The 24,909-nt window shown below is 52.0% G+C and overlaps 2 protein-coding genes across 3 annotated transcripts in view; both read left to right on the top strand.

Moving 5' to 3' along the window:
* The window catches only part of CTDP1 (CTD phosphatase subunit 1), a 97,697-nt gene extending 77,416 nt beyond the window's left edge, over positions 1–20,281 (top strand). The window contains exon 12 of the mRNA XM_067015091.1: positions 20,201–20,281. Coding sequence (XP_066871192.1) covers positions 20,201–20,273 — 73 coding nt within the window. The 3' untranslated portion in view covers positions 20,274–20,281. The remainder of the gene's footprint in view (positions 1–20,200) is intronic.
* A 3,189-nt stretch (positions 20,282–23,470) lies between these two features.
* Positions 23,471–24,909, top strand: part of KCNG2 (potassium voltage-gated channel modifier subfamily G member 2) — a 42,996-nt gene continuing 41,557 nt past the window's right edge. For both annotated transcript variants that reach the window (XM_059040482.2, XM_067015093.1), the window contains exon 1: positions 23,471–23,555. In XM_059040482.2, coding sequence (XP_058896465.1) covers positions 23,475–23,555 — 81 coding nt within the window. In that variant the 5' untranslated portion in view covers positions 23,471–23,474. The remainder of the gene's footprint in view (positions 23,556–24,909) is intronic.

Raw genomic sequence — 24,909 nt, 5'->3', positions numbered from 1 at the left:
TTGTTGGCCATGTGGGTTGTTTCTCATTTCTCAGTATTCTATAATAGACATCTTTATCTTCAAAAAGCGCTTCATTTGGGCGCAGCGCATGAGCTCTCCGGCTTTTGATACAAGACGCCAAATGGTTTCTCGGGACAGTTGTGCTGAAGTTCCCTGCACGCCCCCTTGACTCTCATCACATCTCGAATCTTAATCCCTACGTTTCTAAAGCCGAGGTCTTTCTGTCGGAAGGTACCGCGGGGTCGTTACAAAACACGCGCGCAGGAGAAAGTGTGAATCAGGACGTGTGCTGCCACCGAGCTGGCCAGCTCCTGGGCTCTTTGTCACGCACGTCCCTGCATGTCCTGCACCGGGAGACGCCTGGTTTCCTGCGTGTGTTTTCAGGGATCACTGCTGCCTCGGTTGTCCCGTCTGTCTCCCAGGAAGGCTGAGCTTCTTCCCCCGCTGCTTTTTCCTCCTGTCCTCTGTTTCTCTGTGGCGGCCTCACTTCCCCCATTTTTGGCGTGTGCGTCTCCCCGGACCACCGTTTGCCCGCGCTGTTTGCATTTACCTCCAGCCCTGCACTGGGCGCCCACCCTCTGGCCTTGGCCACATGGCTGTGTCCGTGCTGCAGGGCCCAGCACGCATTAGGTCAGCAGACGCCTCTGAGTGTTCACGGTGAGCTGGGTTCTGTGCTAAGCATCAGAAAGTATATCTTGAGCCTCTAAAATCTGGAGTCCAGTTGTGGAGGAGGAGATGTATACAGATACAGAAGGATGGACGCAGCTACACACACATGCACATCCATACACACGTGTACACACCCACGTATACACCTACACGTGTGCACATCGACACACACGTAGACATGTATACACACGTACATACCCAGCCACATGTGTACACGCCCACATATACACACATTCACACGCACGCACGCATGCACAAGCCTGGCGGGCAGGGGAGACCCTCAGAGAAACCACCGGGCAACGCCCAGTGAGCCACATGGCCTGGAGACCTGGAGTGGCGCCCAGGGGTTGGGGGGTCTGAGCTGGGTGGCCCGTGTGCGCACGTGGGGGGAATGTAGATGACTTTGAGACGTGTCCTCACTGAGCGGCGTGCGGCCGTCATCAAGCCACACGCCTGCCCTGGGGCTCCCCACCGTCCCCCTCCACTCCGCCCCCCCCCCCCCCCCCCCCACTGCAGCAAGGCTTTGTCCGCGCTCGGTACTCAGTCGGCCTCTCGCTGCACCTGCCCTGCAGCCCGTGTGGCCCTGGGCCAGGTGCGGCCTGCCCTCAGGCCTGGCACGGGCTCCTCCCCTCCCACCGCCGCAGCCCCGGGGAACAGGAATTATTCTGTCCCCACACACACAACGCGCGCCGCCTAACTCGGCCTGGAGGAGAAGGACCCCGGAATCGGATGTCTGTTGGCGCCATCCACGGCTGCGGGGAGGAGGCCTTGGCACGCGGCTCTCCCACAACCCCGGCCTGGGAAGGGACGTCCCGCTGTCCCTGTGGCGGTGAGACCAGAATAAGGGCTTACAAGACTCATGTCAGGCAGGTGAAGGCAATGTTAATGGAGAACAAAGAGGACAGCTCTGAGCATCTGTTTTCGAAACTGCCATTGGCTCAGGGCCCGAATTAGAAGTTTCTGACTTGAGTTTTGCAGCGTTTTCTTTCTTCACCCTCCCCATGGGTCTAGGCTCCGTGTAGAGTCTCAAGGCTGAACTCCCTCATCTTTTTTCATGCTTAAATATTAGAATTAGCCCCAAACCTGGGCCACCTGAGACTCCCAGGTGTTGAGCTGGAAAGAACTCGGGGAGACTCACCCTAAGGACAAGGAAGCTGACCTGCCCGCAGTCCGTCACGGCCCTGGGCTCAGACCTTGACCTTGGGTCGGTGCCTGGGGTCTGCAGGCAGGCGGGCGGCCGTTCTCTGCTCGCTCTTCCCCGACAGCGGGGCCTCCGGAGGTGTGTTTTGAGAGGCCTGTGCCCCCCGGGGCTTGTCTGTTCTCACTGTCCATGTGACTCCTGCCTCTTGGGGCTCCATCTGCCTGGGGTGTCGTCTCCCAGATGTCCTCTCGCTGGGGGGACAAGCCCTGCCGCCAGAGGTCCCTGGGCGGGTCATTTGCTCCGTTGGATGATGAGAAACATCTGAGTGATGAGCTCAAGGCCACACAGCTCCCGATTGAGAGGCCAAGGCTCACATTTTCTGACTCACAATCCTTTCTAGCCCCCGTGGTTGCGAGGCCCCAGATCCGGGCTGGAGTCTGCACTTGAGAGCCTGGTGTGCGGCCCCCAGCCCCATGCAGACACCCCGGCACACGGACTCCTGATGGGGCATCCCTGCCATCCCTCCCTCACAGCAGGGCGGGCACTCGGGCCCACTGCTGACACCTCCAGACGGCACCTCTAGGCATCCCCGCCTAGAACAGAAGCCTTCACTTCCCCTAGGCACTGTTAACAGGAGTCTCGCCGAATGCCTACCGACTTGGGGCCCAGCCTCCCTGCCTCCGTGATTCACTGCTGTGGTTTCCAACCCCTCCTCCTGCATCATGGGCGCCCAGCCTCCAGGGGTCGTGAGGTCGCTGAGCTGGTGGCCAGTGTCCATGTCACTCAGGCACCTGCGGCCGGGTTCAGTCTGGTCCCACACTGCTCACACGACTGCTGTCCCTATCGTGACATGGAAACAACCCCCGTGGCCTTGCGGGCAGGAGAGCAGGCAGGAAGCGCTGTCGGCACCCAGTGTGGAGCTTCCTAGGTAAAAGCCTTTCTGTTTTAGGGCAGAAACTGATATTTCAAAAAGAGGAGGAACTTGGAAATAGCCTGAAAGAAAAAAAATCAAAGTGAAGAGGGACAAAAAGAGAAACTTAGAAAGGAAGTGTTGGGAAAGAGACAGGAGAGGCTGGAGAAAGACGCCCATGTCGGGAATGTGGCACTCATGATGGGGCACAGGCTCTCCTGGGACATGGGGTGGGGCTCCATGGCACTGAGGGAGGCTCATCCTAGCACTCCAGGGAGCAGGGCAGGCTGACCAGGATGCTGGGGCCGGGGCTCAACCAGTAAGAGGAGACCGACTTTGATGTCATCCAACACCAGATACTGAGTAGAGGCTGTGCATACTGAAATCAAACATTTTAAAACAAACTAGAAAAATCTACAAGTTACTATTTAAAGTCTCTGGAGGGACAGGACTTTCCAACCTCAGAAGCAGTGGGCGATATCCATCAGCAATGACTGTGATAAAAACAAACCAGAACTTAAACAATACTCAAAAGCTGGTTGTGTTTCTATACACTAGCAGTGAACAATCTGAAAAGGGAATTAAGAAAACAGTTTCATTTATAACAGCATCAAAAAGAATAAAATACTTAGGAATACATTTAACCAAGGAAGCGCTTGTACACTGAAAAATACAAAGAAATTAAAGACCTAAATAAATGAAGAGACATCTTGTGTTCATGGATTGGAAGGCTTAATATTATCAAAGTGTCAGTACTCCCCAAACTGCCCTACAGATTCAGTATGCTCCCTGTCAAAATCCCTGCTTCCTGTTTGTAGAAATGGCTGGTCCTAAAATTCATATGGAATTGCCAAGGACCCAGGTAAGTCAAAAAAATCTTGAAAAAGAAGAACAAGGTTGGAGGACTCACACTTACTACTTATTGAAACTTACTTCAAAGCAACAGTAATCACAATGGTGTGGTCTTGGCATAAGAAGAGATGTATAGGTTAATGGAATAGGGTGGGGAGTCTGGAAGTGAACCACCAAATCTGTGGAGGTTGATTTTCAACAGAGGAGCCAAGACCATTCAGTGGGGAAAGAATAGTTTCCTCAACAAATGGAGCTGGAACAATAGGATTCAACATGCAAAAGAATGTCCAAAAGTGTCTCTGATACAAAAAAAAAAAAAAAAATCACTCATCATACCAAGAACCAGAAATATCCAAACCTGACTGAAAAAAACACCATCAATAAATGCTGAGATGAATCAGATGTTGGAATTATCTGACTAGTCTTCTAAAGCAGCCTTCAAAAAAATGCTTCACCAAGCAATTATGGGTTTTCCTGAAACAGACAAACAAACAGAAAACAGAAAATTTCAGCAAAGAAATGCAAGTTATTAAAAAAAATACAAAGAAATTATAGAAGTGAAAAATACAATAATTTAATTTAAAAACTTGCTGCATGGGGTAAAAAGCAGAGAGGACATAACAGGATAAAATCAGTGAACCTGAGATTAATCAAAACTGACCCGTCTCAACAACAGAGAGAAAAAAAGACTGAAAAAAAAAAATAAACAGAGTCATAGGGACCTGTGGGAAAATAACAAAAATATCAACATTTTTATCATCAGGCCTCAGAAGGAGAGAAGAAAGGGAATGAGACTGAAAAAGTGTTTGAATAAAGAATGCCTGAAAACCTCTCTAACTTGGCAAAAAATACAAACCTACAGACTCAAGGAGCAGAGCAGAAAAATGACAGAAAAATCTCTAAATTCTTGGGAATTAGATAAAACACACAAACAATTCATATGTCAAAGAGGAAGTCTCAAATTTTAAAATATATAGCACTGAAAGGAAATGAAGACACAACAAATCAAAATATGTGGAATGCAGCCAAAGCAGTGCTGAGGAAAATTGATAGCACTAAAATGCTTATATTAGAAAAGAGGAAAGATCTCTATATATGATACTATGTCAATAATATAACTTTTTAAATTGTGTTAATTCTTTAAGAACTCCTAAAAAAGAGAAATCTCCAGGTCCTGGGGGTTTCACTGGAAAATTCTACCAAACATTCAAAAAAGAATTAATCTTACCAAACATTTAACAAAAAGGAGGGAACACTTTCTAAATCTCTTTGAGGTTAACATTACCTGGAGACCACATTAGACAAAGACAACACACAAAAAAGAGAACTACAGATCAATATCATTCATGAACTTGGACACAAAATCCTAAACAACATATTGGCACTTTGAATCTAGTGATGCATAAAGTTACGGGACCAAGTGAGATTTAATCCAGGTATGCAAGTCTGGTTCAACATTCAAAAATCAGTCAGTATAATTCACCTTATCAACAGAACAGATATACAATCACATCAATTGATGCAGAAAAAGCATTTGATAAAATACAACACCCACTAATAATGAAAACTCTCAGAAAACTGGAAATAGATCCTCAACTTGATAAAGAGCACCTGAAAAAAAACATACAGCTAACATCATACTTAATGGTGAAAGGCTGAATGTTTTCCCCCTCAGATCAGGAACAAGGCAAGGGTGTCCCCTCTCCACCTAGTACTGAAAGTTAAATAAAGCAAGAAAAGGAAATAAAAGGCACACAGTTCAGAAAGGAAGAAATATAACTACCCCTCTTTGCAGATGCCATGATTATCTGTGTAGAAAATTCCAAGGAATGTACCAAGAAAACTCCTAGAACCAATAAGTGAATACAGCAAGATCACAGGGTAAGATAATAAGACACAAAAATCACTCACATTTCTGTATACCAACAATTAACGTGTGAAACCAATTAAAAACACAAGACCGTTACAGTCACTTGAAAGAAAATTAAATACTTAGGTATGAATGATGCAAAACACTTACAGGGTCCATATGCTGCAAATTATAAAATGCAGATGAAAGATATCAAAGAAGACCCGAACAATAGAACGACATACCATGTTCACAGATTAGAAGGCTCTACACAGTACAGTTGTCTATTCTCCTGAAACTGATCTATGGGCTTAATACGATTTCTGTCAAAATCCCAACAAGAATTTTTGTAGACATGTACAGCTTATACTAAAATTCATATGGAAAGGCACAGGCTCTAACATAGCTAAAACAATCTTGAAAAAGAAGGATAAAGTGGATAATTACTCTACCCATTATTAATGCTCACTATATAGCTCCAGAAATAAGACGCAGAGGGATAGACAGATGCGTAGAACACGGAACCCGGTAGTGGACCCACACAGGTACACCTAACTGATATTCAACGAAGTTACAAAACCAATTCAGTGGAGGAAGCATAGCCTTTTCAACAAATGGCAGTTCAGTTGGTCATCCACAGGAGAAAAAAAGAACTCATCCTTAACTTCACACCTTCTATAAAAATCAACTCAAACACAACACTGTAAATAAGTTATACTTCAATAAAATAAGTGTTTTAAAAATTAACGCAAAAATGGATCACCGACTTTAATGTAAAATGTAAAACTGTAAGACTTTTAGAAAAAAATAGGAGAGAATCATCTGGATTTAGGGTTAGGCAAAAAGTTATTAGACTTGACACCAAAAGCATGGTCTGTAAAAGGTAGACTTGATAAATTGGACCTCATCAGAATTAAAAACTGCTTCCCCAAAGACCCTTTGAAGAGCATGAAAGGAAAAGCTACAGCGAGGGAGACAATATTTGCAAACCACACATCCAATAAAGGACCCAAATCTGTAATATATAAAGAATTCTCAAAACTCAATAGCCAACAACAACAAAACCAAAAATATCCAGTTAAAAATGAGCAAAATATATGAACAGCTATTTCACTGAAGAGGATATAAAGATGGTAAATAAGCACATGAAAGATGTTCAACATCATAAGCCATTAGAGAAGTGCAAATTAAAGCCACAAAAAGGTTTCACTACACACTTATCAAAATAAATTAAAAATATACACCAAATGCCGACCGACAAGGATGTAGAGAAATGATCTCTCACACATCGCTGGTGGGAATGTAAAATGGTACAATCACTGTGGAAATTTGTTTGGCAGTTTTTTATGAAATCGATTATGCAGCTACAATATGACCCAGCTGTTGCACCCCTGGGCATTTATCCCAGCGAAATGACAACTTCTGTTCACATAAAAGCCTGTACACGACAGTTTACTGCAGTTCTGTTTGTAATCATCAAAAACTGGATACAACCCAGATTCTTTCTATGGGTGAATGGGTGACTGTGGTCCGTCCACACCATGAAATACTACTTGCAATAAAATAGGAGTGAGCTATTGATACCCACAGTAGTTTGGATCAATCTCCGGGGAATTTGCTGAGTAAAAACACTTTTTACAATGAGAAATCTATTTACGTGTTAGTTAGTAATATACTTTAAAATATATTTCTATTGGGGGTAGGGAAGGCTTCTCAGAGAAAATGACTTGAATATGCAAAAGGGTGTTCTCTGCAGCCTTCATACAAGTGTCTAGCTGTAAAGTAACAGTAAACTGGTGTCCAGTGCTAGGGCAGCGCTGAGGGAGGGGTCACGGCTCATCCTCGGGGTGAGGTGCCCCCCAGCGCCCGCCCACACGCTTACAGGCAGGCAGAAGAGCTTAGGCAGGACTTCGAGGGGCGTCGAAGAAGAGCCAACGTCCTGTTTCCATGGGGTTCCCAGTGCCAAGGAGAGAACCACGCTTTAGCAAAAATGTGGGCGTTTCCTTACAGCCCCCGCTGCCCGCCGACCCCGTCCCACCAGCCAGACCTCTGCCTTCCCGTCTGGCTGGGAGGGAGCAAAGAGGAGAGCTGTGGAGTCTGAGGACATGTGAGCTCCAGTGCTGCCCCGGGGGCTTTCTTGACTCTCCTGCTGTGGACGTGGGGGGGGCCTGCAGGCGCCCACCCGTCCATCTCCCTCCCCGCCGGGCACCGTGCCCGCCGCAGCTGCCAGCAGCCAGAGGTCAACTCAGCCGACGGTGTCAGGACACGCCAAGAAAGGGGTGGGGGGCCCCCGGATCTACGACGGTTGTCGGTGGTGATGGGATTAAAGGTAATTCTTCCTTCTATGTTATTGTACTGTCCAATTTTCCACGCCTCCCATGGCTTAGGTTTATAATTGGAACGTTATTCTTTATGAAGATGAACGTCTAAGACTCATTTATGCAAATTAATGTAGAGATGAATAAGAAACATCAAAACATACCCATCTTGTGGCTGAAAGGAAAAGTGTTGCGTCCGTGGTGGGAAGTCTTGTCGCACGCCTTTCTGACAGACCTCCTCCCCTGCGCCCAGCAGCCGACCCGTGGCACCTGGGGCTCTTGCAGGGTGGACGGGGCACAGACGCCCCCCTCATTGCTGGGAGCTGGGTCACAGTGGGATCGTAGTTTGGGCTCAATCAACCCTCCAGTCCCGTTGAAGCAGCTGGACCGCGTGGGGCGGGTTGGGCAGGGCCGCAGGGGCGCAGGGGCGGGGCGTGTCGTCTCGGGGGCTCGGGATGCTGCGAACCACGTACGTTCACATCCTCCCGTGAAAAGCTCGGAAGCTCCTTAGGACCCGGCGACGCTCGGGATGCCGCATACCTGAGACAGGGTCCGGCAGCCCTGCGTGTCCCCTGGAAGGCGGCCGCTGGAAAGGCCCAGTGCCGGGAGGGCTGCCAGGAAGCTGCTAGGATCAGGCTGTGGGCTCTTCCCTGACGGAAGCTTCTGGCGGCAGCGGCCCCCTGCCCCCTGACTGGGGCTGCTCCGAGGGACCTGCTCGCTGCCTCCGCCCACACCCCCAGGAAGACCTGGCCGCTGCTTGGCCGTCATCGCAGTCGTGAGTGCGAGGGGCCGGGGACCCCCACTTGTTCTCCCGCCCCAGGTCCCTCCAGGCCACGCTACGGAGGTGCCGACGGAACCCGCTGGGTGGGGCCCCCAGGTGAGGTGCCCGGGTCGTGGAGTCCCCTCCCTCGGGGCTGCCCTGGGCCTGTTGAGCCCCTCCCTGCTTCCTCCTCATCCCCGCACCCCCACCCGCTCTCCCGCCCTCTGAGAGCAAGTGTGCATTGGGAAGGTAAGAAAGTACGTGGGGGCTTGGCTTCCCTGGTGGCGCAGTGGTTAAGAATCCGCCTGTCAGTGCAGGGGACACGGGTTCGAGCCCTGGTCGGGAAGATCCCACATGCCGCGGAGCAACTGAGCCCGTGCGCCACAACTTCTGAGCCTGCGCTCTAGAGCCCACGAACCACAACTACTGAGCCGCGTGCCACAACTACTGAAGCCCACGCGCCTAGAGCCCGTGCTCCACAACGAGAAGCCACTGCAATGAGAAGGCCGCGCACCACAACGAAGAGCAGCCCCCGCTCGCCGCAACTAGAGAAAAGCCCGCGCGCAGCAACAAAGACCCAACGCAGCCAAAAATAAATAAATTTTAAATATAGATAGATATTTTTAAAAAAGAAACTACTTGAACTGAAGAGAAAATGTTCTTGAAGCAAGTGGCACAACTGTTTATTTTGGGGACTCTGTTAACATCAAGCTGTATAAACATGAAATGACACCAGTTCACCCCAAGTAGCTCGTCGTGTGCGGCAGCCCCTCCCCAGTCAACGGAGTTTCCCGCTGCGCTTCCCCGCAAGCCTCACCTGAGCCGGGCGCCTCGTTCAGAGCCGGCCCGAGGGCCTGGGTACCCCGGGCCATCGGAGAGCGGTGGCAGGGCCTCCCACAGGCAGACACGTGGGCTTTGTTGTCATGGTAGAGACGGTCACACGTGGGCTGCGGGAAGGTGATGGCGCTGCCTGAAATGAGCAGCGATGGCCTCGCTGGTTCCCTCCCTGGTGATACGGGCGCCGTCACTGCCACGTGCCGTCGCGGGTGGAGAAACGGACACAGGGAAGGCAGTCGACTTGCGAATGTCACATAGCTCTCGAGGAACAGGCCTCGACCCTCGGACCCCGGGCTGGAGGCAAGAGCCCTTAAGTCTTTCTTGGCTGGGTTTCTGGCCCTTAAGTCTCTCTTGGCTGGGTTTCTGGCCCTTAAGTCTCTCTTGGCTGGGTTTCTGGCCCTTAAGTCTCTCTCGGCTGGGTTTCTGGCCCTTAAGTCTCTCTCGGCTGGGTTTCTGGAAGCGAGCGGCCGGTGTTGACCTTGATGGGAGGAACACCGGCTGGGAGGCCGGCGGAGCCGTGGCAGCCCAGCTTCTGGAGCGGACCGGAGGGCTGAGACTCGGGGCCTCTGGTTCGTGTGGCTTTATCAGCTGCGCCCCTTCGATATTTACCCTGAATAACTTCAAGAGAACAGGGTGCTTGTGGTCGTGTCGTTGGTTAGTTATTCAGGCTGTGGGGGTTGCGGTGAGGGGCTGACACGTCCATCTGGGGATGGTTCCCACGGGCTAAAGCTCAAGTATCCGGACAGGTGCCCGACCCTGGCAGTTCCCCGGTGGCTCCTGAGCACAGCCTCGGTGGGAAACAGGAGAGTGGCCTGGGGGGGGGGGGGGGGACACAGCCGGGCGGGGAAGGAGGGGGTCTCGGGGTGCATGCCAGGGAGGGGAGCCCAGGAACCGGAGCTGAGCCTGTCGGCGGGAGCCCCTGAGGCCTCCCAGAATAGCCTCCTTTGTGCTGAGTCCAGGTCAGCCTCCAGCCCCGGTTCCCACCACCTCCTGAGAGAAGTGGCACGGCTGCCAGCCGTGGTCCCACGGGGACTCCCTCGCGCCCCCCGGGCGCCGCAAGCTTGCGGGGCCCCCAGGAGAGCAGGCGGGGGGCCCCCCTAGGGCGGGGGCGGCTGTCAGTTTCTGGGAAGGCTGAGAGTCCCTGCTTGTGACCTCACAGCACACGGGACAGTGGGTCTTTGCGGCGGCTCCACGCTGCGTCACTGCGAGCGTGAACCGTGTGCAGGCTGCTCTGGGGGTTCCGAGGCAGCCTTCTGGGAGGGACGTTTTAGCTGAGAAGGAGGAATGGACATAGGAAAGCTCGCGGAACCACCGCGTGTGCCAGAGGGAAGGTACAGACGCCACGGCCAGGGTTCCTGAAACATGACCGAAGTTTCACGTTTTGGGCGTCTAAACAGTGCTGTTGGGCTTCCCCGGTGGCGCAGTGGTTGAGGGTCCGCCTGCCGATGCAGGAGACACGGGTTCGTGCCCTGGTCCGGGAAGATCCCACATGCCGCGGAGCGACTAAGCCCGTGAGCCATGGCCGCTAGGCCTGCGCGTCCGGAGCCTGTGCTCCGCAACGGGAGAGGCCACAACAGTGAGAGGCCCGCGTACCGCAAAAAAAAAAAAAAAATTAAAAAATAAAAATAAAAATAAACAGTGCTGTCTTCACGATCCCTGTAATCTGAAAACCAATCAGGGATAAGATCTAGGCAGCTACACGGCTGCTTGCAGTAAACTACACTTAACGTAAAGTTTACCATTTGAACCAGTTGTAAGCGTACAGCTCAGTGGCATTAGATGCATTTGAATTCTGGTGCAACCATCCCCATCCTCCGTCTCCAGAACTTTCTCATTTGCCAGTTCACACTGTCCCCGTGAAGCGCTCACCCCTCCTCCCCTCCCCCAGCCCCCGGCCCCACCCTGCTTTCCGTCTCTGAATTTAACTCCTCAAGGGACCTCCTACAACATTTGCCCTTTTGTGACCGGCTTCTTTCACTTAGCACGGTCTTCTCAAGGTGGGTCCGCGTTGTAGAGGAATTTCTTTCCTTTTTATAACACGACACGAGAACATCCTCCGCGTCCGTCAGCGCCTGCTGCGAATCCACCCGTCTGCTGGTGGACACCTGGGTTGCTCCCACCTTTGGCGGTTGTGAATCGCGCTGCTGTGAACGTGGGCGCACAAGTGTCTCTTCGAGTCCCTCCTTTCGAGTTCTTCTGGGTAGACACACGGACCTGGCATTATTGGACCATACGGTGACTCTATTTTTAATTTTTTGAGGGACGCCTGTACTGTTTTCCACAGTGACTGTACCATTTTACACTCCCACCTCCAGTGCCCGAGGGTTCAAATTTCCCCGCATCCTCGCCAAGACTCTCTTTCTGTTTGTTTGTTTTCCTTTATAGTAGCCACGCTACTGGATGTGAAGCGGTATCTCACGGTGGTTTTGATTTTCATTTCTCCAATGATTAGTGTTGTTAGAGCATTTCTTCATGTGCTTATTGGCCATTTATATATTTTTTTCTTTGGAGAAATATCTATTCAAGTCCTTTGTCCATTTTTAAAATAGGTTTTTTCGGTTGTCATTGAGCTGTAGGAGTTCTCCACGTATTCTAGATATCAGTCCTCTATCGGATATACGGCTTGAAAATATTTCCTCCTTATCATCTAATCTGTGGGCTCTCCTCCCACTCTGTCAACAGTGTTCTTTGGTGAACAAAATTATTTAGTGTTGACGAAATCCAGTTAATCTACTTTTCCTTTTTTTCCTTGTGCTTTTGATGTCATATCCAAGAAATCATTACCAAATCCAGTGTCATGAAGCTTAGAAGACAAGCTCCATTTTCTTCTTAGAGTTTTATGGTTTTAGCTCTTATGTTTAGGTCTTTGATCCATTTCGAGCTAATTTTTTTATTTGGTGTAAGGTAAGGATCCAACTTCCTTTTTTTTGCATACAGATATCCAGTTTTCCCAACACCATTTGTTGAAAAGGTGGTCTTCCACATTGAATGGTCTTGGCACCATTCATTTAACCATGTATTCGGGGTTTATTTCAGGGTTCTCGATTCATTCTGTTGGTCATAAATCCATCTTTATTCCAGTGATGCACTGTTTTGCTTGCTACAGTTTTGTAGTAAGTTTGGTTTTTTTTTGCGGTATGCGGGCCTCTCACTGTTGTGGCCTCTCCCGTTGCGGAGCACAGGCTCCGGACACGCAGGCCTAGCGGCCATGGCTCACGGGCTTAGTTGCTCCGCGGCACGTGGGATCCTCCCGGACCAGGGCACGAACCCGTGTCTCCTGCATCGGCAGGCGGATTCTCAACCACTGCGCCACCAGGGAAGCCCTTGTAGTAAGTTTTGAAATCAGGAAGTGTGAGGCCTCCACCTTTGTTCTTTTTCAAGATTGTTTTGTCTGTTTCGGGGCCCCTGAGGTTCCACATGAACTTCAGGATGACTCTCCTATTTCTGCAAAAAACCTCAGTGGGATTTTGACAGGGATTGCACTGAAGCTGCAGTAGTGAAGATATCATAATCATATTAAGTCTCTCAGTCCATGAACATGGGATATATTTCCAATTACTTGTGTCTTCTTTCATCCCCTTTAACAACCTTTCATAGTTCTCAGGGAACGGGCTTTTCCCTCCTTGGTCGGGTGTATCCCTAAGTGTCTTGTACGTGGACGTTTCTTACATTTACAACGGCCGGGCCTTGATATAGCCCAGCTTGTAAAGCAGGGCCCACCCCAGCAGCCCTTCGGGCACTGAGCCCCCGCCCCACCCCCATCCCCGGCCCTCCCCACACAAGCCCCCTCCTGGGGCCCAGCTGCCGAGCCTCCCTTCCCCTGCTTCTGCCCGGGGGTCCTCTGGGCTTCCGCCGCGGACGGAGCCCCCTCCACCTCTGGTCCAGCCGTGTCCCCGGTGAACCCTGTGCGGTGAGGTGGGACCACGACTGGGACACATCCTTACTGCTAGTGCCCTTGGCCTCCGAGGAACTGACTTCCCAGAGGAGAAAATGTAACCAACACAGATGTTTCCCAGGAAGGGATCTCCCATCGCTGACTGACGCCTGGTCCCTTCAGGAGCCTCACGGCTGGCGCCCCATTGAAGGGAGGCGCACGGGGCCTCCACGTGGCAGGGGGGGCCCTCCTGACTCTGCAGGAGCAGGATGTCAGTTTTTACTTATTTTGACCCATTTTTATCTATAGCAGCTGTGGATAAAGGAGAAGGGGGGAAGAGTCTTCCCATTGCCGACAGGAAACAGCATTTCTTCTAAAAACGTTTTCTGAAGACTGAAGTCACAGCGGAGGCTCCCCCCCAAATCGCTTAAGGGCTGCGAAGGCGTCTCCTCAGGGGCCCTAATTACGGAGAATGTGGGTTGCTGTCAGAGCAGCTAAGTCATCACCTCTGGGTACGTGCGATGCTGAACCAGCCCACACCTGCAGAGCCTCTGCGTCCCCAGACAGAACCTTGTCCTGGAGACTCCGGGAGGCTGGCGCGGTGCTCTGCGTGCCGCTTTCAGGGTGAGCCTCTCCCAGGGAGCAGAGGTGGGCGTCCAGCAGCCCAAGGTCTGGCCAGGCTGCTGGGATCACCTGTGACTCTCGGTCCAGCCCCTCGGAGCCCAGGGCCCAGCCCGGTGCCTTGACGGTATAGCACCTCAGTGAACGTGTGTCAAAGAAGAAACTGAGGCATCTGCAAATGCTCAAGAGATGCAAGAAGCAAAGTAAGAAGAGCAGAGAGGTCACAGCCATGGTGGGGGGGGTGGGGGGGGTGAGACCCCCTTGACTCGAGGCCAGCAAGTGGCAGTGGCCACGTGGGGAGGCCAGCAGACGAGGCCACATGCCCACAGGGCGCCGGCTATGGGAGAAGCCGGCAGGACAACGCAGGCAGGACCCCGCGGGCCGTGGCCGCCTGGGACGGCTCCTCCGCCGGCACCGCCTGGCTGTCCCGGGCACCTGCCCTGGGGCAGGACACTCGGCCTCGCTGTCCTGGGAACTTCCCTGGCGGCCGATCGGGAACAGCTGGGGCTCAGGTCACAGCGTCGTGAGCAGACGGGGAGGGCTCCTCCATACCCACCGCAGGTCCCGTCACTCACGGGTGTGGGTCCGCCCCGGGTACCACGCTGAGCACGCGGTCCACGCAGGCGGTGCGCAGCTGGCGGCTGCTGTCTGCTCTGCTTGGGCTGCGTCGGGGCCGCGTCACCGGTCAGGGTCACGAGTCAGCCCAGGCCACAGCTGGAGGCTCCCCACCGCATACAACGTAGAGTTGGCCGTTTAAACCATTTTAAATTGCACCGTTGTGGCATTAACTACACTCACCGTGTTGTGTGACCGTCACCACTATTTTCAGAATCTTTCATCACCCCAAACAGACCCTGTGCCCGTTAAGCAATAATTCCCAATTTCCCTTCTGCAGCCCCTGGTAACTTCTTTTTTTTTAAATTTATTTTTATTTTATTTATTTTTGGTTGTGTTGGGTCTTCATCGCTGCGCGCGGCCTTTCTCTAGTTGCAGCGAGCGGGGGCTTCTCACTGCGGTGGCTTCTCTTGCTGAGGAGCACGGGCTCTAGGCCCGCGGGCCTCAGTAGTTGTGGCTCGCGGGCTCAGTAGTTGTGGCTCACGGGCTCTAGAGTGCAGGCTCCGTAGTTGAGGTGCCCGGGCTTAGTTGCTCCGCGGCGTGTGGGATCTTCCCGGACCAGGGCTCGAACCCGTGTCCCCTGCGTTGGCAGGCGGATTCTTATCCACTGCGCCACCAGGGAAACCCCAAGCCCTGGTAACTTCTAATCTACTTTCTGTCTATACAAATTTGCCTCTTCTAGCTGTTTCATACAATATTGGTCCTTTTGTGTCTGGCTTATTTTGCTTAGCACAATGATTTCAAGACTCATCCACCTGCTACGACACCTGCTGTAGCATGTGTCGTTACTTAACGTCTTCATGTCTTTCTGCGGCTGAGGAATATCCCCTTGCGTGGATGGACCACATTGTTTATTTGTTCATCTGTTGAGGGTTGCTCCCAGTTTGGCTATTGTGAATAATGCTGCTGCAAACACTGGCTGATATATGACTGTTGGAGTCCCTTCTTTTGATTATTTTAGTATATACTTAGGAGTGGAATTGCCGGGTCATATGGTAATTCTGTGTTTACTTTTTTGAGAAACCATCAAACTGTTTTCCCCCGAGGCTGCACCATTTTACATTCCCGCCGGCGCTGTGTGGGCGTGCAGTTTCTCCAGTTCCTCCACATTTCCAGTCAGTGCTTTCCGCTGTCTGTCTATCTGACTAAAGTCATCCCCATAGAATCTCACTGTGGGTTTGCTTTGCATTTCCTCGGGGACTAAGGATGTGTGGCATCTTTTCATGTGCTTTTTGGCTGTTTGCCTTCTTTGGAGAAATGTGTATTCAAGTGCTTTGCCCATTTTAAAACTGGGTTGTTTCTCTTTTTGTTGTTTAGTTGTAAGAACTCTTTCTATATTCTCGATATTAAACCCTGATGAGGTATGTGATTTGCAAATATTTTCTCCTGTTCTGTGGGTTGTCTTTTCACTCTGCTGATAGAGTCTTTCAATGCACCAAAGTCTAATTTTAATCAAGTCCAATTGATCTATTTTTAGATTTTGTTGTGTATGTTTTTTGTGTCCTATTTAAGCATTGCCAGATTTAAGATCGTGAAGATCTGACCCCGTTCTTATTTAATTTTTATAGCTTTAGCTCTTAAACTTAGATCACTGACCCATTTTGAGTGAAGTGTCACGTGTGGTGTAAGGTAGGGGTTCAAGTTCATCGTTTTGCACGTGACTGTCCGGAGTTCCCAACACCATCTGTTAACAAGACTGTCCTTTCCACATTGAGTGGATCTGGCACCCACGTCTAAATCGGCTGACTGTGATTGTGACGCTTCGTTCTGGGTTCTCGATTATGTCCATGTGCCAGGACCACACTCTTAGTTACTGCAGTCTTGTGGTATGTTCTGAAATTGGAGTGTGAGACCTCCAACTTTGCTCTTCTTTTGTAAGATTGGTTCAGAGTCTCTGGTGTTTCGTGTGAATTTTAGGATGGTTTTTTAAACTTCTCCAGAAAGCGTTGTTAGGATTTGATAGGCCACACTAGAAGTGGGCTGAGTGTCTGGAGGTTTTGCCTTTGAGGAAATCCCAGCGCTGATATCGGGGGAGGGGGCGTGAATGCTTAAGTGAAACTCATCAAATTCAGACTCAAGGTGCTTTTCATTCCAGTGCCTCAGGGTTTAAACAGAAAAAGTTAGATTCAAAAAAACCTTCTTATTTGAACTATTTTAAACTTGCAGAAAAGCTGAAAAATTAGCGCAGAGTTCTCCTGTATCCCCACCGAGGTTCCCCTCATGTTAAGATCTTCTGCGAGGAACACAATGCAACCAGGGAACCAACACTGGTCCTGCACGGTGACCGCGCTGAAGCCCGTTCTGGGGTCGCCCGGTCTCACTTGTGCCCCGGGGCTCTCGGATCCCTCCCCACGTCTGGGCTGTGTTTCTCCTTCATCTCCTGAGTCTGCAAGTTCCGGTTTTTCTTTGCATCTCGAGCTGCTGACACTTCAGAAGGATGTTCTCAGCCTCAGAGTTTACCTACTGGACACAGCCTTTCACGCCCAGCTCTTTGGTCCGTCGCCTCACCGCCGTCGATGCCGTTTCCCACGATGCCGTTTCCCACGGTGCAGTTTCCCACGGTGCCGTTTCCCACGGTGCCGTTTCCCACGGCTTCTCGGGCGGGTTCCTGTCCTCCCCCAACCCCTACTGTGAGGCTCTTACTCTTTCCTCTCCCACCCGGCTGTTGGTCGTTGGTGGCAAAGGGAACGTGGAGTGAGTGGCTCTGGGAGCTCAGGGGAGGCCTCCGCCCTGTGCTCCCCACCTGCCCAGCCGGGGACCAGTCTCCGTGGTCTCTGCTTATCCTTCCTAAGTGTCTCCCGCACAGGCAGCCCCGTGCGTGTTATATGCCTCTGTCTCGCTAGACTGCGCGTCTCCAGATGTGCGTTTGAACGCACGTCCCGGAAGGCATCACGCCCGGCTGCAGACCTCTTCCGCGGTCTCTTTGCAGTGGCCGGCCCCTCACTGTGTGGACGACGGTAGTTACTCGGTCACTCTCCTCTGTGTGGGCAGTTAATTGGGTTGTTTCTGATATTTTTTTTTTTTTTTTTTTTTTTGTGGTATGTGGGCCTCTCACTGTTGTGACCTCTCCCGTTGCGGAGCACAGGCTCCGGACGCGCAGGCTCAGCGGCCATGGCTCACGGGCCCAGCCGCTCCGCGGCACGTGGGATCCTCCCGGACCGGGGCACGAACCCGCGTCCCCTGCATCGGCAGGCGGACTCTCAACCATTGCGCCACCAGGGAAGCCCATGTTTCTGATATTTTGCAGAAACACCGCGGCCGAACCAGAGAGAGAATTTCTGGTGCGTGAGGTCTTCAGAGGGAGGCAGTCGCTTCAGCCTTGGATTGAAGACGTATTTCTGCAGAGACTAGGCAGCACCCCCTCTCCTGAGCTGCGCTGCTCCGTCCTTGAGGGGCTCGGGGTGCACAGGAGTCCCTTGCTGTCGGGACTCCCTGGCGAGGGTGACAGCACAGCGGCGCCCCGCGGCCTCGCAGGGGCTCACACGGGCTCACGTACGTGCGTCACATTCTGTTGCAGAAGGTGTGGGAGTGATTAATTACTTGTTTAATAAAATTGATTTGAAAAGGGAATTACCAGTTAAGAATTGTCCTGACTGAAAAGCAAAAATTCAATTATCTAGAAACTCTGCTTTGTTCACTTCCTGCTCAGGGAGCTGAGATCGGATGTTTGGAGCCTGTGAGGAGGCCACCTGCTCTTCCTGGGATCACTGGAGGCCTCTGGTCTTTTATGGGGATGCGCTGGAGGCCTTGGGCCTCCTTCTGGGGCCCCTCACTTAAGGCCCCAGGGAGCCCAGCGGCCCCGGAGCTGGGGTTGGAGGGTCTGGGGGCTGGTCCGGGCCAGCCCTGTGCCCTCAAGCTGCAGGCCCTCCTCTCAGGTGCCGGGGATACTGGTCCGCACAGGGACGCCCCCCGACCCCCTGTGTGGTAGGCAGAGAGTGGTAGCGGGTAGCGGCCGTGACCCACGAGAATTTCAAACCATCGTCTTTCCAGTCACTGCAGTTTCAGTAGCTCCGTCCTGTACAGACGTCTGCTCTGGGGTCAGTGTCCAGGGCCAGGCCGGACCGCAGGTCCGGCCTCTTACCTCGGGAAGCCCCCCGGGGCCCGGCGAGAGCTCAGGCCTCCACCAGCGGGGCAGGGCCAGGGGGCTCGCTAGCTCAGAACAGCGGCTCTCAGACTTCGCCGTCTATTTGAGACCATTCGAGAGCTTTTATTACGTGGGTTTAGAAATTGATAGGGGTGGGGGCAAACCCACTGGAGGGCCCTTGACACACTGAGGGCGCATCCACCGTCCCCGAGAGATGCTCAGGATGGGTTTGGGAAACGCTGTGGAGAGACAGAACGCCAGTGTGAACCCCTCCCTCGGGGCGACGTTTCCTCCAAATCACAGGCTGGAAACCGGGAAACCACGCGTAAGGGATGGGGCGACTCCCTTCCCGCGGCTGGCGCCGCAGCTCCGAGGCTGGGTGGAAGCCCCTCTCCTCTGGGCTCCAGAAGCAAAAGCACCTATGCAAATAGCGATTTCAGAGGAGAAAATGGATGTAACGGACGTCTGCATTCAGACGTACTAATTATAACCCTCTTAGCTATACACTGACGCCGACTTAGCAGTTACGATTGGCCTGGAACACAGGATGCTTCTTCCAGCCCGCAGGCTCACGGGCACAGGGAGACCCACTGAAATCCGCGAGGAGGTTCGCGCCGAGGACCCGGAGACCCCAACCCTGCTGAGGGTGAGGCCCAGGCCGCCTCCGAAGCGCCGCTGGTCCTGTGAATCGCACAGCAAAGCCCGGGGCCCGAGCCCGCCCAGAGGCCTGGGCCACGGGCAGGGGCTGCGGTGCGCACACGGGTCAGCTGGGCTCCGCGCGGCCGAGAGTGGTGGGCGGGCGGCCTGAGCCCCGGCGAGCCCTGGGCTTCGGCCCCCGCGGCTCCTCGGCTCGGGGACAGCTCACTTACAACGTGCCAGGAGGACGTCGGGCCTGTGGGGGCAGCGGGGCGAGCCGGGGAGCCCCGGGGGGCCCCGGGAGGGGAGGGGTCCAGAGGGACGCGCCGCTCAGCCCCCGAGTGCCGTGTGGGGTGGGGGCGGGGGCGCGCCGTGGAGACTCTCGCGCAGCAGGGAGGGCCGGACAGCCGGGGGGGCTGTCCTGGCACTCGGGGCAGGGGTGTCCATCTGTGAATTGCTCGTCTGCTGATCAGAAATGCCCACGGGGGGCTTGGAAGGGGGACTAATTGGGGAGGCGAGGCGGGATGAGGACACAGGACACGCGCCGGCCTCCAGAAAGAATCCTCTCCCTGAAACAGGGAACACGTGGTCAGGGGCCTTGCGTTGGAGGCTGGAGGTGACAGTTCTTACATTTATAGAGCGATACGCCGAGCGTCTGTCTAGGTCACTGATGGGAGACCGAGAGGCGATAAGAAAGGAACAAGTTCTGAGAAGCTATTATGTTTCCATTTGTCTTGTCAAAGCCCTGCACTCAGAGCACCTGCACACCTTGGAGACGCGAGTGAGAACGTTGATTGGGGAAAAGTACAATAACCGTCACGACGTCATTAAGTGGGTCATTGGGATAAACATAAACTTCCCCCCGGGACCGTGGGGCCCTGTGACCACGGCCGATTTCAGAGGGTCCTCAGAACCCCAGACCGACCGTGTACCTTATGAGGCAGTGAACCGTGTTTCCTGGATTCTGTAAGAAGTCAATGACCAACCAATGTCCAGACACGGCGCCCTAAAGGAGGGCCGACCTGTCGTTTCAGGGGTTGGAGACGCACCGGCAGACGGCCTGGGAGACAGCAGCTCTGGAAGAGGGCTCCCTGGGATGAGCCCTGACGCGGGGACACCAGCCAACGGTAAGAGGGTCCTGCGTGTGGCCCGGACGCCCCCGGGGAGAATGGGCTCATCGAATTAAAACCATCACCTGAAGAGTCTCAACACGTTGACACCTGAAAACAGCGATTTGCTCAGAGGTTAATGCACAAGAGGGAGGAGGATAGAGCTTTGGGGAAAGAACCAGCGGGATGGACTGGCCACTCGGACGCCTGTCCCCACCGGACAGCCCCCCAGAGCCTGAGGCTGTGCTGGGGAGGAAGGAGAGAGACAGAGACAGAGAGAGAAAGACAGAGACAAAGCGAGAGAGACAGAGACAAAGAGAGAAAGAGTCAGAGGCAAAGAGAGAAAGAGGACAAAGAGAAAGAGACAAAGAGAGAAAGACAGAGTCAGAGAGAGAAAGACAGACAGAAACAAAGAGAGAAAGACAGAGACAGAGACGAAGAGAGAAAGACAGAGACAGAGACGAAGAGATGGCCACGAGGAGCTCTGAGTAGAGAAGAGTGGGCTGGTGGCAAAATGAAGAACTCGGGGCCCCCAGAGAGCCTGTGTCCACTGTCCCCTCCCATCCTTGTCCCCTGGGTGCCCCGGGCTCCAGCCGACCTCATTCTCCTCGGGGCTGCCTCTCCCCAGGACACAGAGGTCACAGAGGACACGTCACTTTGTCCCAGGACCCAGACTGAAAGTTGGGCTGGTGGTCGAGGGTGCTAAACCCGTGGTGGAACTGTGTCTACCTGCCCGCAGGTGTCCCCCACCTGCCCAGGTCTCTCTCTTCTTCAGGCTTTGCTGCTACTGCCCTCCTCCATCTTCCCGCCCTCTTTTGCTTTTTTCCAAGAGGCCAGGCTTTCCGTCTTTTCCACTCTTATCTGCTATTTATGGACCTTGAGTCTGGAAGAGGCCTAGGGATCATCTCATCCAATTCCTTGATTCACCGATCGGACCCTGAGACCTTGAGAGATTTTAAATAACTTACAAGTAACTGGCCCGGGCACCTGGCTTCTGGCTCCATCCCGGGTTTTCCCGCCTACATGCGGGAGTCTCGCTGCGTGCGGCACCTGGCAGGCTTACGAGGTGTTCGCACATTTACACGTGTTGTTTTCAAAGAAATATGGTCTTGGCTCGTTCCCTTCTCGCAGCACGTGCCGGCCCTGCGAGAGCCGGGCCGGTCCCGCCTCACCTGCTCGCCTGCCAGCTGGCACCTACCTCCCCGTCGCTGGGGCAGGCAGAGGCCCGATTTCCCTTAAAAACTGGCCGGGAAGGACGTTGCGTAACTTTGCTCAGTGTTTCTCAAGCTTATAATGAATTGAGGCTCTCTCACCACGTAACCTAAATCTCTCCTGCTGCAGTTGGATGTGACTGTTACGGTCCTTGGGAATTTCCCTTGTGACTCTCATTGTTTTTCTTTCGACACCCACGGTGTGAGTGATGTTTGCAAAGTGAGAAATTAGTAAGGACGAGTTTGTAGAACAAAACCCAAATCTGTGGCCACGGTATTTTAAAAGAAACGAACTTTCGCAGAACTCCCCCACGGATGGACAGGAGCCGCTGGGAATGGGTCAAAGTGTGCTGGAAACGTGAATGACTAACGGACAAGTCAATATGTGTAAAAGAGCCATTTGGCCCATCTGGTCAAGGCCAGTGTGGTCAGTTCTGAGCGATGGTTCTGATTGAAACAGCACTAAGGCAGATCCACACGAGCAAAGCTGAGCCCTTGACCGCGGCCTCTGTGTAGGAGGGTGTGCGGGGCTCTGTCCTCGCACAGCTGGCAGGCGCCGGGAAGGGAAAGGAAGGTGGGGTGACCCGCAGCCGACGTAAGCTGCCAGCCCAGAGACGCCGCGAGCCGCAGGAGCAGGGACCTGGCGTCGGGCGCCGGTGGACGGGGGAGGGGGGACCTTGCAGGGCCGAGAGGCAGCGGGCTTGGCTACATAGCAGGGTTTTTATCTTTAAAAACCTTCCTGCTAAGACATAAGATGTAAGACACCCACGTCAGGGAGGGCAGTCTGCTTTACTCTACAGATTAGATGTTAATCTCATTCAAAAACGCCTCGGCGGAAACACCCAGAAAAGTGTTTGACCAGATATCTGGGCCCCCCGTGGCCCAGCCTAGCCGACACAGCATAATCATTATTAATGTTTCCATAAATAACAATGGAGGCGTATGTTGTTCCGCATCCTGCTTTGTGAGGAGAAAAGTAATGTCATTAGAATTACGTTTTGTTGGTTTTGGCAGGGGGCTGCTTTTTCCTAGCTCCTCTTTTAAATTTATTTATTTTATTTTATTTTTGGCTGCGTTGGGTCTTCGTTGCTGCACGCGGGCTTTCTCTAGCTGCGGCGAGCGGGGGCTACTCTTCATTGCAGTGCGCGGGCTTCTCACTGCGGTGGCTTCTCTTGTTGCGGCGCAAAGGCTCTAGGCGTAGGCGCGCGGGCTTCAGTTGTTGTGGCTCGCGGGCTTAGTTGCTCCGCGGCATGTGGGAGCTTCCCGGACCAGGTCTCGAACCCGTGTCTGCTGCATTGGCAGGTGGATTCTCAACCACTGCACCACCAGGGAAGCCCCTTTCCTAGCTCTTTTTAAGTGAAAAATTTCAAACATACAAAGAAGTTGAAAGCGTAGTACAGTGAAAACCTAGCCATCTGTGTGGAAGTATATATATATATATATAAAATGTGTGTATATATATATGTGTGTGTGTTCATATATATATGAAATGTATGAACCATTTGGAAGTAGTTTACAGAAACCAAGACAATTATCCCTGAATAGTTAAGCATGCATCTACTAAAAATAAGGTCATTCTCTTCTGTAACCAAATTCCACTGTAACACCTAAACAAGTTAACAATAATGAATATACCAGGTCCAAATTCAGATTTCCCCAGTTGTCCCCAAACTGTGTTTTGTAGGTTTTTTGGATAAAATCTAATCAAGGTTTATGTACTTCATTTCGTTTTGTCTCTTGATCTCCTTTACCCCACCTTCTAGAACATCCCTCCCACCTTTTATTTTCCCTGGTCATTGACTCTGAAGACCCCAGTTGTCTCTCCCTCTTCCTGTATCCTCCAGACGCAGAGACTTGGGTCTGGACACCTGTTGGAGCTCGTCCTTGGCCAGGGCAGAGCCGGACGGCTGCTGGAGGCTCTGACCGCTGCACCTTTACCACAGCCCAGACCCTTGGCGCCAAGTTCGGCTACGGGATTCGGGGTGGACATGGTTCGCACCCGTCGTGAAGCCCGCCCCCCTCTCGATGACCTGGTAGCCAGCGCCGTGCGGATGTCTTGTTTTCCGACGGTGAGTGTTTTTTCTCTTTCTTCCTCTCTTTGTCACTGTGTAGACTGTATGTACCATAGACTCGAGGGCTTTACTTACTCGTGTTGTAAGTCCAGTCACTATGGATTTAGACTTTCAAAGTCTGCCTGAAGGAGCCCTTCTGTGTCACCCTCGACCTTCGACACATGCCCTTTCACACTGGAGCTCTGCTTTGCTTTCTGGCACACGGTGTCTGATCTCACGTTGGACCTGGCCTGCTCCCGTCAGAAATGAGCCGCTTCTGGTGAGAAACGGTTCTTCAGTGGGAAGAAGTGGTCCCAGGTGGTGAAGTGCGATTGCGGTAGAAAGAGAAAGCGTTTAGCTGTACGAACCTACAAGCTGTGCTGGCGTGTTCATGTCTACGCTCTGAGCAGATCGGGGATTTCTTTCCTGTTTATGCAGTAGAACTATCTGAGCTTAATAAACACTTAGAGGTAAATTAACCCAGTCTAGGCTTATTGATTTCAAATCCCCAAAAGGCAGAGGTTGAACAGAGGGGTCTGAGTGAGAACTGGGCCATTACTGCCACCAGGTGCCGGTACAAGGTGGGAGGCAGGTGTCACATGCTGCTGGGACCAGGGCCGGCTGTTCCCTCAGAATTGGGTGGCGTGTAGGTGAAGATTACTATTAAAACTCTGAGTCATCCTGGGGAGGCCAGAGCCACTTTCAGTGACTGCTATTCTAAGAATAATTTTAGAAAAAAATATTTGTTTGGGAATCAGAGTCAATGGACACCTAAAACATCTGTTTACATATTTATATTTAGACACAGCTTCCAAAAAATTTGTAAGATACTGAGCAGCTAGAACATGAAGACACACTAGATGCTCAATGCATATCATTTAAGTAAATTGTAAAATTTTTAGAGGAAAAATTACATTGGTTTTATTTTATTGTAACTTGTTTCCAGAGCCGGCAGAATTTCTTGAAAATGACTCTATTATAAGTCACAAGCTTAGTGAACATTTTATAGCTTGCTTTCAAAATCTTTGGGGGCTTCCACTTCTGGGAAGATGGTGTAGACATACTTTCCTGCTGAACACCTAAGTCCCACACATTATATAAAAATTAAGTCAAATTAAGTCCGACTTAAACGTAAAATGTAAAACTATTAACTCTAGAAAAATAACTGTAGAAAATCTTGGGGATGTTGGATCGTGTACATCATTCTTGATACCAAAAGCGCAGTGAGGAAAAAAAGAAATGTACATGAGACTTTATCAAAAGCAAAAACTTTTCCTCCACTGGCTATTTAACCCAGATAGGGGGAAAAAACCTTTATGGAAATGCTTACAGCAGCTTTGCTCATAACCGCCCGATCGTAGAAGTAACCCAG

The sequence above is a fragment of the Kogia breviceps genome, chromosome 15 (genome assembly GCF_026419965.1).
Source record: "Kogia breviceps isolate mKogBre1 chromosome 15, mKogBre1 haplotype 1, whole genome shotgun sequence".
NCBI lineage: Eukaryota > Metazoa > Chordata > Mammalia > Artiodactyla > Physeteridae > Kogia > Kogia breviceps.
The sequence above is the reverse complement of the archived record's forward strand: the minus strand, read 5'-3'. Positions and strand labels throughout refer to the sequence as shown.